Below are 17838 nucleotides of genomic sequence, written 5' to 3' on the forward strand. Positions count from 1 at the left end.
TATATCTTTAATTACTCATTGGTGCAGTGTGATTGCTGCCACTTAGTGGATCTTTTATCTGCATATTCTTAATGCATGAAGCATCACTGCTGATAATCAGATCAAGCGTATTGCTTCCTCTTGTTGCCCTTCTAACATGCTACTGTAGAAAACAGTTATCGAAGAAATCCACAGGTCTTGCTAGTATGTGAATGACCAACCCACAAATTCCAGTGAACACCTGAAAATTTAAAATTCCCCATTTTGAGACATTCTGATTTACTGGCCATTCTATTTCTCTGTATAGCTGTTTGGTATACTTATCACTGTCATTAGGTGTATAACACACTTATACTCTCAATTTTGTTTTCCCAGTACTTATATTACACCAAACTGCCCCTAGTAAACATACCCTGGTCCTATTCCACCTATTCTTCTTGCACAACATATTTCCCATTTCCCTGACAATATAGCCACAGACAATAACTACCTTCTGTGGGACCAGCACATTTTGCCTTGAAGATTCCCACTGCATTGTCTGATGCACAAATGTGGGCTCTGGCATTGAGTTGGACAGCTGAGAGCTTGATTTTCCCCCCCCCCCCCCATCTTAATTCCTTCAATTGCATCTACTCCACTGTTCATGAATGTCCATCAGAATGCTGAGTTTATGCCTGATTTCTTCCTCTCTCTCTCTCTCTCTCTCTCTCTCTCTCTCTCTCTCTCTCTCTCTCTCTCTCTCTCTCTCTCTCTCTCTCTCTCTCTCAGCATCTTGCTGTACACACAAAGACATCCTTCTTGGCTGGATCAGGTCTTGTTCCAGAATAGTCTGGAAATATTTCACAAGTTGTGCATTTTGTTAGGCTATGATAAGGTAGAGAATTGTCTCCTTTGGTTGTTCCCTGAGCCACAGCATTTCCACTGCTTTGTGCCTGTTGCTTTGCTGTTCTAGTGTGGGGCAGAATTTTTGTTTAAATGCAGTTTAATTTATTTTCAATGAAAATTAATAAATTTAATTGATTAATTGAGAATACTACACTAAACTAATAGATTTCTAAATGCAGTGATTTTACATTAAAACTAATGCTATCAAATTCAAGATATACATTGTGCTATACTGGTATGATCACAGTGTTAAATTAGTTATATCCTTACTAAAAAGTAAAATTCCTGAGCTAAACATGAAAAGATATATGCCCAGCAAGTGATTAGAACTTTCAAGCTATTTATTTATCGCAGTCAAAACTCTACTATTCCACTGCATTACTCGTTACGTGCTACGATATTCTCACCAAACCACCCATACAAGTGGTACAAATAGTAAATCATGACTTAAAAAATCAAACTAAATTAAAAAATAAACTAATGAACGTGACAGACTATTTAAACTATTTGTGAAACACAATTTAATATGTTAATTAATCTAACAAACGGTGAAAATTTCCAAAAAACTTATTGTTCCCACGAGCTTAAAATTCTGCCAATTGACAAATGTTCATTTGCAGTTGCCAAATCTTATAATATAAGGTGTGTGACATTTATTTTCCTGTTTATTGTGTTCTCTGGAAGAACGTAACAGATTTGAAAACCTTTCAGAAATGAATAGTAAAATTGATTGTCCCATACTTTAAGAAAAATAATTTTAATAACCCATCTAAGTGTTTAAAGGAAATAATTCTTAAATCTAATAAAGCTCAACCAGTTGGTGTTTTGCAGAATTTTTTTAGCAGAACTGCTAACTTAATTGACTTTTTAGTACATCGTGAACCAAAACATTATGACCTACTGATGACAGTGGGACCAACTGATGACGTTACCGACAGAAAATTCAAAACGAGAAGCATTCAACAAATTAATCTTGGAAGCTACTAGGTTTTTTGTTCCAACTAAGAAATGCTGTTCTAGGTTTAGGCCTAAATGGATGTCAGATGAACTAACGAGACTCGTGGCAGAGAAGAAAAATGCATGGGATGCATATAAATTATCAGGTGACACAGAAGCCTATGGCAAATATAAGCTAGTCTGTAATCAAGTCACAAAGGAAGTTAGGCAAGCGAAGGCAGATTACGAGAAATCTTTGGAAAAGGATGCAAAGAAAAACAGCAAAGAGTTCTTTACTTATGTATACTCTAAAAGGAAAGGGATGAATGGTTTGACTATTGATGATCATGCTCAGGTAACTGATTAACTGAATGAGTATTTTGCATCTACATTCATCTGCATTTGCATCTACATGGAGAAATTCTGTTGGGAAGTGGAGGACAGAAGCTTATTAAATTTCAACAGGGAGATTAATGATTTTGTAATGACCGAGAGCAAAATGGAGGATAAATTGTTGAAGTTAAACATAAGGAAGGCACCTGGGGTGGATGGGACCAATCCAGTTATATTAAAGGAGGCAGCAAAGGAAGTAAGCAAACTCTTAGCCATAATTATGAGAGCTTCCCTGGACTCAGGGGAAGACCTCATGGGCTGGATGTGTGCAAATGTATCCCCAATTCACAAAGGGGGTTCTGAAGGTTCCAAGGAAAATAATGGTGTCACTGTTTAAAGAAGCATTGCAGTATCATCTAGACAAGACAGCAGTGATAATTCAGACATCATGGGTTTGTTAAGGGGAAGACTTGTCTTACCTATTTGATTAGATACTCTTGACGTGGTCACAAAGGAACTGGATGCAAAAAATAATTTTGATATCATGTACGTGGATTACTGGGAAGCTTTTGATACTGTTGTACATGGAAGACTGCTGTACAAATTGTACATTAGTACAATTTGAGTACTGTGTACAGGTCTGGAGGCCTCATTTTAGGAAGGATATAGAGTTGCTTGAGTGTGTACAGAGAAGGGCAACAAGATTGCTGAGGGGAATGAAGCCATCCTCTTACCAAGAGAGGCTTAAGTTCTGCAATTTGCAGTGGCTGGAGACTAGGCACCGGTAAGGTGATCTGATTGAGGTGTATAAGGCCTTGAACGGGTGGAGCAAGTTCACTGCTGATGGGATACTTGCTGAGATTAAGAACCTGATGGGGCATAGATTCAAATTGAGGAAAGCCAGTTGTAGAATGGATGTGTGGAATTTTGCCTTTAGCCAGCAGGTAGTTGATTGCTGGAACAGACTTCCATATGTTGTTGTGGAAGTTGATGGTTTAAATATGTTTAAGGCTGAACTAGACAAACATTTGGAGTAACTGGATGGGTGAAATGGGAATATTTTTTTTTTTGGCTGACACTGTGTAAGCTTGCTTTCTTGCATTGTATGCCTCAACTAATGCTAGTGCTATCCATTGGCATGATGGAGCTTGATTCATTAGATCAGGCAAGTCTTTTCCAGTAATCCAATGTCCAGGAACAGTGCTCCTGTGCCCACTGCAGGCTGAGGTGTCAGTAATGATCGGTCATCATGGGTACAGGAACAGTTCACCTACTCTATAGGCCTATCCACAAGAGCATCTGTTGAATGGTGTGCTCAGAAATGCGTCTCTGTGCACTCTAGTTATAGTCTGCCATTAATTGAGAGATTGTGACTGTTTTCATGGGCAGTATGTGCCAACAGCCATTCACCTTGAGTATAAACCAGTGGTGGTCTCCCTCTTCTGGTATGTTCTGTGGTTATGTGTCCCTCTTCAGACCATTTTTGCCACACCTCTACTGTAGCAGCTCAAAAACAGCCAACAGTGACTGCAGTTGTTGAGATGCTGCCCCCCACCTTCCTAGTGCATTGTAAAACCTCCAATAACAAACAATGTAGTACGTGGACTGGTTTTGGTTTACAACAGAATTTTATTTCTGTAGGCATTTATTTTGTTTCTGCCTGTACTTTCAATCTTAACAGTAGTACTTGGCACCTCATTTTGCAAAATTTCCACTTCACTCATCTAGTGACTAAAAATTATATGGAAAGAATACCGCAGAAATGAATAAACAGTAAATAATGCTATTTTAAATGTATTTTTGAAAGTTTTTTTTTTTTTTTTTATTTGAAATGTCAATATGTTTAAAATGTCAGTCCTTTGTAACATTAACTTGCTTGAGATTTATATTTTTAATCAGTCTGCTTTAGATAAAAGGTTGGTGACCACTGTTGGGTATAAAATATTTTGTGAAAGGGGTGGGGCTTTAATACACAGTAAAATCCTATAGCAAAGAATAATCCTTTGATGAAAATATTTCCATTTCTTAAATGATTTCCTTATTAATGTTTAATAATATCATTTGAATGAAATAATTTTTTGACAAAAAATTCAGTACATTAAATTATTTTCATTTCAGTTATGCATAAAATGTGTTGGTTTACAAAGAAAGAAAATGGTGTATGAAAGTCAGGAATAGTTTATTTCTGAGCAGATCTTTGCACAACATAGAATACCTATGTTGCAATGTTTACTATGTTACCTTTTTTATTGTACATAATTTGTAGCTGCTATTGTTTTATCTTTTGTATTTTTTTATTAATATAACTATTTTTATCTTTATAATCTCCACTGGTTCAATTCAGTATTCTAGGATATTAGTTGTAATCCATTTATGTTCAGTAAAAGTAACTTTATTGTTATTATTTATGTATCTGACACTCATTCTCTGTATACTGTGTGAAATGGATGTCATATTGTAAATATGGCCAAGGAAGGAAGGAAAGGGTTGTCAACAGCATTCACTTAATTCATTATTTTGCCACATCTTTAAAACAGTATGTTTTAAAGATGTGACAGAAGAATTAATCATCATATCCTCTGCATTTTCTGTGTTCCTGAATTATCATGCCCAAGTCCAGTATGTATGCAAGTCTGCACATGCCTCTTCCTGCAGTATTATGTGTGCCAGCGCGCGCGCGCACGCACGCACGCACGCACGCACACACACACACACACACACACACGCGCGCACGTGATTATCACTTTTATTATTAGTTATGCTGGCACATTTTCTCATTAGTTGATAGCTAATTGTGGATCTGCTGACCTATTATCATTCTTTGTAGCCTGAATTGTGGAAGTTGACTAGTTATATTTTGGATTGAAGTGTAATTGTAATGTAATTATGCTTTCAGTTGCAATGCAGAATTGTTTCTATCTGTGACACCATCTGAAACAATCCACTAGCAATCATTTTTGCAGTGTTTACCTGAAATGGTACTAGTCTTAAAAAGTTTTTCTTTTTGAATGCAGAATACCTACGTTGCAGGAGTTTGTTGTTGGATTAGACTGTTTGGATGTCAACTGTTGACCCACTAAATTTTGGGAGTGGGGGGGTTCACACTTCTTTTATGTGTTTTGGAGATAGCATTATGAGCAGATCTTTGCACAGCTGTGTCTAGCAAGCAAATTTATTGTAACTATATAAACTGTTGGCTGTGAATGTAGGGTGGGACATGAATTTGCAGATGTGTTGTGGGCGTCTGTGATGTTGAGAGCTGTTATTGAACAGCAGATATGACATTTGACAAAAAGCCAGCACTCCCAGGTTATAATGATTTCAAAACATGATACTTTTTCTTATCTTATCATACAATTTGTTTGCATGACCACATATCCCATAACTGGACATTATTTATACCATTAAAATGTATAATGTGCATTGGTTTCTCTATTCTGCAGATAGGGTTAAAAATTTCATGCAGTTGTTTTAGATATTCTATGTCACACGTAAAATATGAAAATGTACGTAACGTATTTTGTAATGTACAAACATCAACGATAACTTGTATGTGTAACAGAACAATTCAGAAAGATGTACAATACCTCTCTAGAAAATTGTAGAATACCTATGTTGCAATGTTTACTGTGTTACCTTTTTTATTGTACATAATTTGTAGCTGCTATTGTTTTATCTTTTATATTTATTTATTAATATAACTATTTGTTATCTTTATAATCTCCCTGGTTCAGCTTAATATTCTAGGATATTAGTTGTAATCCATTTATGTTCAGTAAAAGGAACTTTATTGTTATTATTTATGTTACATTTTCGAGAATTAGTGGTTGTCTCATAACACATTAATAATTACCATCAATTAATATACTTTTCAGTGCTTATTAAAGCTTTTAATGCCTTTTATTAATGTATTTAATTAATCTACTTTCTTTTTCAGATGTCAAAGCAAAGGTAATACAGAAAGCACAACTGCTGCAACAAAGTCCAATTCAACCACTGCTGGAAGTGAACCCTCAGGAAACAATACTCCACTGACTAACGGATCCGGTGGTAGTGGTGGTGGTAGTAGTAGTAGTAGTAGTAGTACTACTACTACTACTACTGTATGCAGTTCTTCTAGTGGAAATTCTCAACCATCAGGTGGAACACCAAATAACAATAGTAGTAGCAGCAGCAACAGCAGCAGCACAACTACTCTTACTGTTGCTACTACCGCTACTTCTACTCCTACTACCACCACCACTACTGCTGCATCTGCTGCACGTAAGGTTGAAAAACTAGAGAGAGAAAAACCACAGCAACGACTACGTGGAGTAACTCCATTCCATAGGCGCAGCCCAGTGACCGATGTTACCCTAGAATATGAAAACTGTGTTGCAACCCAAGCTCAACAATTTCGTATTAGCTCAGCACCAAGCACTCCAGTACTGGGTGTTACTTCTTCCACTTTCCAGTACAAAAATCTCAATCAGAATCTAAGGTCAGCAACACCAAGTGGATTGCCTCAGTTACACACCACACTTAATCAACCATCATCGCTTGGCTCACCTCATCCGGGCACACCACTTATGGATAGTGCAAATTCTCAACTCTCATCTGCTGATCCAGCTATGCCAACTTTGTCTCCTCATCCTCCACTGTCAAGGGAGGAAGAAGGATCGAGACTAGAATCTCAACCCAGTGTTGCTACACAAAGTCCTGTTACTATTCCAGAACCGAGCAGTAATAGCAGCATGAAAGATAAAGTTCAGAATGATCAGGTAAGTTATATGGTTTGTTAAATTTTGCATTTTTGAAAGTTAATTCTTTAATTAATGCCTGTATACAGATTGTACAGTTTTTCTAATCACTATAATTGATATTCTGATTAAAACACTTTATATTTACATCAGGGTTCACTTTCTTATACCATCCTCATCAACACAGTATTTTACAGATGATGAACAAACTGTTGCAAACATGTTTACTTTAAGTTGTATCAGCATAGAATGTGCGGATGAAATCATTTAATTTTTTTTATAATTATTGCAGGTATAGTTACCTCATCTTAACATCTAAAAGCCACTAGCTAGTGTTCAAGCATGTAAAATAGCAAATTCATGCAGTGTGATAGTTGGTTGTAATTATGTTCTGAAGGACAGATTTGTACTGTCATGATAATCTGTATGCCCACTGGGAAGAACAGATTTTGATAAAATTCATGTGAAATGAATATGATCAGTACAAAGAAAGTGAGTCATAGCAGTGAAATATCAGATGACCAGAAAAGTTTCTGCAGTTCTTTTGAGATTTTATATTTTGATAAGAAAATTATGTGGACGCCATTGTAGATGATCATTATCAGTCAATGCATTTCAAAAGTATAAGTGACAGAGTCAGTTGATGTCTAGCAAACATGATGTGTGGTTCAGTAAAATAGTGAAAAGCGATGAAAAAATGGCTACTTCAGTTGCAGTTATTCAAACATTTTATTTTATGAATATAAACTGGGCACAAGCAGCCTGTATGATATTGCATATTCAGAGAAAATAGTGAATGAACACATGGCACAAAAATAGTTAAAAAAATTTAATCAAGTTATTGAGTCACTTGATGATTCATCCTCATGAGGCAGTGTTTCCCAAACTGGGGTCTGCAAAATGTTCAGAAGGTATTAAGTAATATGTGTTTATTTTCTTAAAAAATATACTGATAGAATCATAACGAATTTCATTATAGAACATTACTTATAATTTATTTTACTTTACGATATAATTCAGTTATATATACGATTAGTATGTACAATTTTATACGTATTTAAAATTATTCATTCTGTGTATAGCAGATTGATGATAAATAAAGTTATTATTATATATCTGTATAAAAATAAGAATAAAGTTGACTTGTTTCACACATAAAACTGAATTTTCTTTTCAGAAAACCCAGAGTTCACACACACACACACACACACACACACACACACACACACACACACACACACACACACACACACACACACACACACACACACACACAAATATATGCATATACAGTATATATAGGGGTCCGCAAACTTTTAATTTTTTGAAGGGGTCCGCAAACTTGTTTTGATTTTTAAAGGGGTCCATAAATCTCAGTAGTTTGGGAACTGCTGGCACGAGATAACTGACCACCATTGATGACAACAAACTGAATTCTGTCATTGAGTTGGATTCAAGCCAGTTCAAGCTAGGTTTCCTGCAGAAAGATTCAGTGGTTGATAGAAGGACTAATCAAAATCCAGTGCACTTGGGTTGAGAATTATTTTAAAAAATTTGTGGCACCATCTGATGTGGCATGATCTTTTTTCCTCAAGGTGCTGCTTATGATTTTAAAATCTTGCAAAATTATGAATTTTTACACTCATAATGGAATACTGCATGCCTCCCTTTTTTGTAATTTAAAAATCATCTCCTCACAGATTTTTATTTGACAAATCTAATTTAAAATCACTGGGGCTAAGCAGTCTCTCTTTCTCTCCACCCTCCCCATCAAATCCACATCCTTCATGAAATGGGATTTGTTTGTTATTTGGTTTTTAGGAGCATTAGCAACTAAGGCCATATTGCTCCGGGGATATGTGGTGGTCATTCCCTGACCTTTCCGCATCCTCCATATTTGGTGGTCACGGGCTCGAACCCAGTCTAATCAAGAAGCGTGTGCTATGTGCTGCTGCTCCTGCCCACCTGGCTACGGAGGCGCCATGAAATGGGGTCTCCAAACTTGTATGCAGTACTCAAGATGTGCCTAAACATGGATTTATTTAATGGAATAATTGCTTTTTTTCCCTACTAGCAAAATTCCTCTATATCATAGATGAAACACCATTTCCTGCTTCTATATAAAGTTGAAGCTGTTTATAGTGACCTTCTTAGTAACATCCACATATTATAATGACTATATGACATTATAATGACTTTGTAACATTCATACATTATAGTGGCTGACCGGGCTAGCCAGGTGGGTAAAGTGCCTGTCTAGCAACCCAAAGGTCACGGGTTTGAATCCCGCCTCGGGCTTGGATCAGAGTAAAATGCAAAACTTTGGGAGGTGCATTCTGGCCACAGAAGCCGATGCGCCAACAACTAACAAAAAAAAAAAAAAAACACATTATAGTAACACACTATGACTAGCCAATTTCTCATAAACCCAATGCTATTTTACATTCATTATTATGATGTTGAATGATGTCTATAATGATCCAAAAATGACCACTGCTCTTATCTTGTTTTTTACTTTTTATTATTATTTTTTTTATTAAAAACATTCACATTTCAAAATGAAAGAATGCTAATTTATTGAAGCTAATGACAAGCTTGCATCTGACCACGAGAAGTCAGCTGTTGGTGATTTCCCATGCTCATTGGCAATTTCTCACACTCGTTGGCATAACGAAATTAACTGCAACTAGAAATTCATTTCATTATATAGTATGTATAGATTGCATGTTTATTAATTGGCTATATTAATATTAATAAACCAATTGCAGACAAAGTTAAGATTTCATAAGTTATAGGTAATGGTGTGCATTCTAAGACTGAAATAGTTAAACAGTTTGGCATTCCTATGAGTTCGCTGATCACCATTCTGAAAGATCAAAAAAGATTGCAAGCTTGGAGAAACCTGCTACACTGGTAGGATTAAAGTGTGAAAGGCAAAGTCTGGACCTTGACAAGATACTCTTGGAATGGCTGATGATGCACATTACCCATTATCATCAGCAGAAAGTTAAGTATACAAATGAAATATAAAACTTGTGCTTAGTTTTTCCGGGAGCATACTAACCATCCACATTAGTGACAGCCCTGGAAATTATAGTTATATTGATGTGGAACTCGATTGTAGATGGTTAAAAATGGTATAATCTCAATAGTTTGTAGGTCACTAAAGCTAATTGTTAAGCAAGAAGTAGAGGGTAATGCCAACTGAAGCTAAGCATCACAAAAATTAGTAATGTTTTTGATTGAAGTAGAAATAATTTCTACTGTTTTTGTTTCTCTAATCATTAGAAATGTTGAAATAAAAAGTTCTAGCAAGTAAAAAGCATTAGAAAGCAGCAGTTTACAACATGTGGCTCTTTTTTAAATGCCATACCTAGATCATCCAGATCAGAAAACATCTTGGAAAATGTCTAAAGAAACTTATCTATATGTACATATATAATTTGTAAATATTGGAGGTAACAGGTTGATATATATGTGGGAAAAAAACATGTTTCCAGGGTACCACATAATTTCACTATTTTAATTAATTATCATGTAATAGTCCATATGTGTAACCATTACACATACCTGGTTAATCATTATGATTACTATATTAATCATATTAATCATAATATGCAGGCAACTGATTTGGAAATTTTTCAATCAACTATTGAATCATAATTAATGATTTAATAATTTCTTTCACAAAACATAAATTCTTATTGGCATTTGTACAAGCAACTGTGATATCCAAATTACATTACACAGATAAATAGTGCTTATAATTACTATATAGTTGGTAATATTGTATCTGCCTTTTTATTTTTTGGGTTTAATATTACTAACCTGTTGGATTGAGTACAGAGAAGAGTAACAGGATTGGATAAGTGCACAAAGGGATATTCTCATCAAAAGAGAGTTGAATTCTTACTGTGTTTGGAAACCATATTTGGAGTTACCTGTTTAAGGCTTGAGTAAACTAATGCTGAGGCATCTCAGCATTAGTTCACTATTTCACTACATAAATTGAATTAAATTTTGTACATACTTTTTTTTTCTCCCAGAAATAAAATTTAGATTATTGTAACACTAAATGAAATTATCTACTAAACTCTAAACTGTATGATAATGTTTTAAAATGAATTTTAGTGTCATTTTATTTCCTTTCGAGGGGTTAGTAAAGAAAGGCAAATGAAATTCTTTATGTACTGAAATAGTTTGTGTTATTTTAAAATTCTCTTCTTTAGAAATTCTCATTTTGTAATACAGCCACTCCCCGACTTACATAAGGGAGGCTTTCCGCGGAACTCTACACAAGTCGGAATTTCCATAAGTGCTTGTGCAGCACTCGGAAATTTGATTGAAGCAAAAAAGAAATTTTTGTCGAACACATAAATAGAATTATTTATTAAATTTTTTTATCTCATGCGCAGGAAAAATTACAAAAGTGTACAAATTTACAAAAATTTCAAAATTATAAAATTACAAAAAGAGAGAGGGGACAGGCATAATGTCAGCAAGTTTTACCTTTTGAGCATTGTTGCCAGAATTAACTCTCCAGCTGATAAGCACGCTGCTGTGGAAGTTGAGGGCTGTGGAGATTTAGAAGGGGTTTTTTCCAACATATCACAAAATTTCTCTGCAGCTGCAGAATCAGCACTGGCGACTTCACTGCATACTTTAATGTTTTGGAAACCAGTGTGATGCTTGAACCTATTAAACGACCTGTTGCTTGCCACGAACTTGGCTTGGGGTTTGTCGTACTTATCCTTAATATCTTTTTATAAATACTTCTTGCTTTTGCTTGAATGGCCTTTGGACTCAGGGGTACTTGCTTCTGAATCTGATTTTCCACCCGTGTTATTAATAGCCTTTCCACCTTCAATATAGCACCCGAACACTGTTTTTTGATCACTGTTGAACTTAAATGCGTTGATCCTTTAACATGTTCTTTTATATGCACACTGTCCTTTAAAATAGTATTCACTGTTGAAGCAGCAAGACCTAATTCCGTGTAATAGATGACAAACTCTGCCTGCTTTGTAATTCTTAATTAATCATCTTCATTTCTAAATCAATTTTGTTTAATTTCCTAGCACTGCCGGCACTTGCACTTTCCATTGGTCCCTTTCCATTCACCATTGCAATAAGTAAATAGGAATGAAGAGAAGACTGAAAATTTATTTATGTTTTTTATGATTGCAGATTTTAGTAAAGGGGAACACATTTTACCATGATACCATAATGTAAAAACCCACACAATTCCAGTTATTGGCATTATTGCAAATACAATAAGATCGAGTTTACTACCCGTTTATAATAGATTGTGCTAACAGAAAAGCCCAATAAACCGGAAAGTGCAAAATTGTTTTTGTTGTTTTATGTTAGTGACCTCCAAGAATGTGTTTTAGAAAATTGGTTCTTATAACGGAACATATGATAACGATGGAAGTTTAGTGCAATTTCTAATATAAAAATGACCTTTTAGAGAGATAAATAGCTTAGTTATATAGCAAAAATTTCAAATTCCTAGGTCTTGGAACAAATTATCAAAAAAAAAAAAAGGGAAAAAAAAAGAGCAATAATGTGTTATTGTTCACATTACGATATTTTCATGATACCTCCATTTCTTCCTGTGGGATGCAAAATACGTTTCCATGATTTTTTTTTTAAGTTTGCATCAGCCTGCAAAAAGTTACGTAAAGTCAAATTTCTGTAAGTCGAGTATTACGTAAGCCGGGGAGTGGCTGTATGATAGTTGGCTTAATATTCAATAAACTTTAAAGAAATTTTGAAGTGAAACTTCTTTAGGCATGCTCTTGGGCAGTTTTCACATGGGAGTAACTTCCGCCCTTGGATGACAAAACTCAACACGAAATGACGTGCCGTATGTAGCAGCAATGCATGACACAATCGCTACCCCTACACTGCGGCCACAGTGTTACTCGCATGCATGCCACATTTATGTTTTATCTTGGTTTTATTATGTTTAGATAAAACGTTTTATTACTTTTTACCTTAGCTTCTAGCAGTCCAATTTTAAAAATTTAAAAACTAAAATATTCTTTCATCATTCTATACCATATTTCATAAAAAAATTTGGAAAAAATTTATTATTCAACATGCTGAAGACTAATAGTGAGCATTGTAAGGCATATAGAGCACATATACTTGCAATGCAACCACAGAAACCACCTCCACAAACTTTGTAATAAACTTGTAAAACAATTGTAAAATATTAAACCATTGTAACATTGAAATAATAAACATTTCAAAAGATTCTAAAGAGGTTTCACTTAACTTCCTCTATGCATGCTCGACACACACACACAATTTTTATTATTTTTTTAAGACTTAATTTACATCTTCACATGGGATTTCACCCATGTGAAGATTTCATTATTTTTTGAATAATGAAATCTCCTGTCTTGTAGCTGTTATCTCCATATCAGTCATCCCTTTCCTCCATGTTGGAAAATACCAAAGGTGCAGATAACTCTCCTAGTTTAGCGCCTACTCATTGGCAACCTGGACAAACCGAAGAAAGTCGCCCTGCTGCCACAAGCAATCGACCTTCTACCCCAGCTACAACAAACTGTACTGTACAGATTGCTCCTTCATCCCAGGCCTTAAAAAGGCCATCTCTGCCAACAAACTGCCATGAAGATCCAGAAGAGGAGCTGCTGATGGGTGGATTGCTCTATGATTACAGCTCTGTTGGGAATCATTCTTGGTATGTAGTATTTTTTTTTTATGGTTAGTAATGAATCTTTGATAATTAATGCAAAAAAGAACATCAAATTTGTATGAGATACAATGCCAACACAGAAAACAGAAACAATCACAAACAGCTGGTACCATGTTTTTTATTTAAAATCACATTAGTCTAAGTGTCCATGTATGCATTCATATATGTATCACTATAGTAGACATTTTGCAATTTGTGTTCAGAATTTATAACATAAACCTTTTGATGTTTAATCTCGCCAAAATTTTCAGTAGATGTGAAAATGTTTCATTACAATCGTTTTCCAGTTTTTGTAGTAGTTTCTCTATTGTCATATATAATACACCTTTAGGACTTCAAGTCTCCAACTATAAAAAGTATTCTACCACAATTAATTTTTCAAACTCAGATCACTTACTTTATCAGTATGACAACCCTGAATGTTTTGAATTTGTAGACCAACACCACAAATTATTACCAGTAACTTAAATGTTATTGAAAGGTTCAGACTAAACTGTAAACTTCATCTATGCACCATTAACCCTTGAAGGACTGAGTTTTGAGAAGATAGGTGGAGTTTAGTAGATAGGGATGGCCTTTGTGGAGTGAGTTTCTCAATGGAATTTTGAAACAGTAATAATGAAAACTTTATATCCAGATGCATTTAAATATTAATTTGTTCTTCTGGCTTGTTTTCCAATTAGAATGAAATTATTGTGAAAAATGAAATAAGAATCAACAGAAAAAAGTGATATTATCTACATCTATTTATTTATCAAGGTGCAAATTACAGAGAATTTTTGGCCTTTATAAGCCCAAATTGGACAACGGCAATTGACAGAACTTTGGCTCTTATAAGCCCCTATCAGACAACAGCTACTAATGCAATCTTCTCCTCTGATTTTCAAAACCATTTGGATGCTGCTATCTATTTAAATTGTATCTGCAATTACCTGAAAACACAGATGCATTGGCAGCACCTACTGGATGATTTCAAGACGATTAGTATGTAAATAGAACATTGTAACAACCTTTTTGAAATAACCATCTAAATATCAGTATGTACTATAGATCCACATATTAGTAAGGCTATCATTTTAAGCCTGTCTGTTCTATATCATGAAACTAATTTAAAATTGGACAACAAAAATGCCATTTATTTATATTATTTTCAAATTTCATGAATCTTCACCAGTGGAAAGATGGTTATACAAAGCAGGATTAAAAATTTCTGAGACTGAATTTAATTAAAAAAAAAAAAAAAAAAGAAAAAGGCTCATGTCTATGATTTTTTATGGTGAGTTGCATACTGATTGGTTGCACATGCACAAATGGAAGCATTTCAGGTTTTATTTTTTATTTTTTTTATATGATTACATGATGATTAAAGCTTAATAATCCATCAGAACTGTCTGTCACCCCCAAAAAAAATATAAAAAACCTGGGACAGTCCCTGTTTACAAAGGTTTATTTTTTATCACCAGTACAAAGAAAATTTATATCAAGTAAGCTCAAAAAAGTTCTAGGACTGAATTTGTTTTAAAAAAAAAAAAAAAATTTTGCTTTTTGATGAAGAAATCAGCTTCAGTGAGTCTGGAAATGTTTGTTGAAACATATAGTGAAAAAGCTCTCTCAAGAGGTAGGATATTTCAGTGGTACTGGTGCTTCGAGGATGGGTGTGATACCATTTACGATGACAATGCAAAGTGTGGGAGTCTTTGCATGTCAAAAAAATGCTGGCTATTTCTTCTGCAATAGAAGTATTATTTGGGCTGTTCATCAAATAAGAGTTGAATTATTCCATTGTATAAGACAATGGTTAGGCCATGTCTGGAATACTGCATACAGATTTGAAAATCTCATTTTAGGAGGGAGAAGAGAGACTTAGGAGTAATTGTACAATCCAGCATAAACTCTCTAAGCAGTGCAGACAAGCTGTTAGAACTGCTCATGGAGTTTTGTCATTAATATACAGAACTTTACCAGCAGGTAAAAAGAGGTGATTATCCCATTGTATAAAGTATTGGTTATGCCAATCAGTGCAATCTATTGCATACAGGTTCAGAGACCTCATTTTAGGAAGAATGTATATCTGTTGGAAAAGGTGGAGAGAAGAACAACAAGATTAGTTAGGAGCATAAAAGAATATTCTTACCATGAAATTACAAGGCTTTGAAAGGGTCAAGTAAACTGAATGCTGACAATAGCTTAGCTCCTTCTGGGACAATGCATGTTTACAAGGGGACATAAATTTGAATTGAAAAAAGGATGGTTGTTGCAGAATAGTTATGGGAAAATTTTATTTCAGATAGAGAGTAACTGATTGTTGAAATAAATAAATACATTTCAGTCAAATGTTGTGGAGGTGGGTAGTTTGAAATAATTTAAAATGTTTGAATAAATTATTGGAAGGAATAATTGGATTTTTTTTTTTTTTTTTTTTTTGGCTGATATTATATAAGCTTTGCTTCCTTTGCATCAAGTTGCCAATACTAATATGAATACCTCGCACAGCTTGTTCTTTATCCACTAGAATATCAGACAGTCCTAACCACACACCAAATACTTGAACTCCTTTCTACAACCCTTCAAAGTAAATGGTCAATGCTAGTGGTGCTCTAGGCACCTCAGACCACAGATTGGTGATGTTATCCTCTAATAGCCATTCTCAGCCTTGTGCTGTTTGCATTACAAGAAAGTAAAATGGGATGATCTATTTCTATCATGAATTTATTCTTCTTTTTCTTGACTGGATTACTGGTTTAAATCTTCTGATCCCAATCTTTTCTGTAGCATTCCTATTACAAGTTGAATTGATGTACTTCTGCATGCTTAATCTGAGAAAGAATAAAGATGCTATCAGCTTTTAGTTTACTTAACCCTTTTAAAGCCTTATGCCTTTCACTTAGTGATGTGGCACATCATGGCTATAGTTGTTTTTGTGCCATAAAAAAATCAAAAAATCAAAAAACCAAACCTTTCACTTAAGTTACCCAATTGAAGGCTGTGAGGCTAATGCCTAGTTTCTAGCAACTACAAATTACACAGCCGTAGTCTTTCCTGATAACAATATCCTTTTTTTGCCCCAACTAACCTTATTTCTCCTCTCTGCACTCTTTCCAACAGATTTGTTGGAAAGAGATCCCTAAAATGGGGTTACCAAACCTTTTTGCAGTATTCGTGCAGTACATCTCTAAATATCTCCTGACCATTACTTTATATGATGGGATAATCACCTCTTTATCACTGCCGGCAAAGTCCCCATCCCTGTCATGGCTGTCCATACACATTAATATTACCCATATAATGCGAGTAAATTAGTGACACCAGCCAAAAAAAATTAAAAAAAAATAAAAAGTAGATTACATTCTACTCACCATATTCATATTCTGCTTCCCATATGTCTAAGTGGCACCACATTCTCAGCTTTGCTGAGACCCTTGGAAGGGAGAATCCACTCTTGGAAAAACCAAGAGTCAACAGACGCTGATATAGGTCCTAAAGGCAAGAAGATCTCCTTGATTGGAGTATCACTGGTTAATCCTCCCACCCACCTGGAAGGATTCCAAGATCAGCTTATGTGTGAAAGTCTAAAGAAGAGAAAACAGTTCAGCTCCCAAATAATCCTACACCTAGAGTCATGGGCTTGTGTTTCATCTTACCCTGGGCAGGTGCCCAGGATTGTTAATATGTGATCTCACTCCAGAAGATTCTCGAGTCAGCAAGGCCTGCATATTGGTCCAGTGAGGCAAAGACTATCTGTAGGTAGAAGTCGATTTGGGATACATTTGGACAAGATTATGAATGTGCAATGTTGGATTTGGACTGGAAAATGATAGCTTCATTTTTCCTCAAATGATATCCCAGTTTATCAGTAGTGACTCTTCATACATTAAGGATCTGCAGATAAAGGACCATCTAGGTGGCACTGATCACAATGTATTGATGTGGGATATATTTGAAAGTTGTAACTACTGTCAAACCTGTACTAACTAAGACTGTAATAGGTGCATTAGGGCCTTAGTAGCTGTTGCACTAATAAACTAACAAACAACTACTGTCAAGGGAAAAGGCATTTACTTTAATAAAAGTGACTACAGTAGCATCAGACAGGTTTTAAATTCTAAATGGGAAACGTTCAGGGATGTTATCGTGAAAGCTACTAGAAATTTTATACTGACTGAGAGATACAGTTAAAGGCATAGACCTAAATAGATGTCAGATGGATTGATGAGACTCATGATAGCAAAGACAAAT

The 17838-nt window shown here is 35.0% G+C and overlaps 1 protein-coding gene across 1 annotated transcript in view; it reads left to right on the forward strand.

Moving 5' to 3' along the window:
• skd (mediator complex subunit skuld) overlaps nucleotides 1-17838 on the forward strand; it is a 505637-nt gene that overhangs the window by 184829 nt on the left and 302970 nt on the right. The window contains exons 8-9 of the mRNA XM_090376037.1: nucleotides 6071-6893; nucleotides 13289-13587. Of these exons, the coding sequence (XP_090232163.1) occupies nucleotides 6071-6893; nucleotides 13289-13587 (1122 nt within the window). The remainder of the gene's footprint in view (nucleotides 1-6070; nucleotides 6894-13288; nucleotides 13588-17838) is intronic.

The sequence above is a fragment of the Mastigoproctus giganteus genome, chromosome 1 (assembly GCF_048544385.1).
Source record: "Mastigoproctus giganteus isolate SK-2022 chromosome 1, ASM4854438v1, whole genome shotgun sequence".
Lineage (NCBI taxonomy): Eukaryota > Metazoa > Arthropoda > Arachnida > Uropygi > Thelyphonidae > Mastigoproctus > Mastigoproctus giganteus.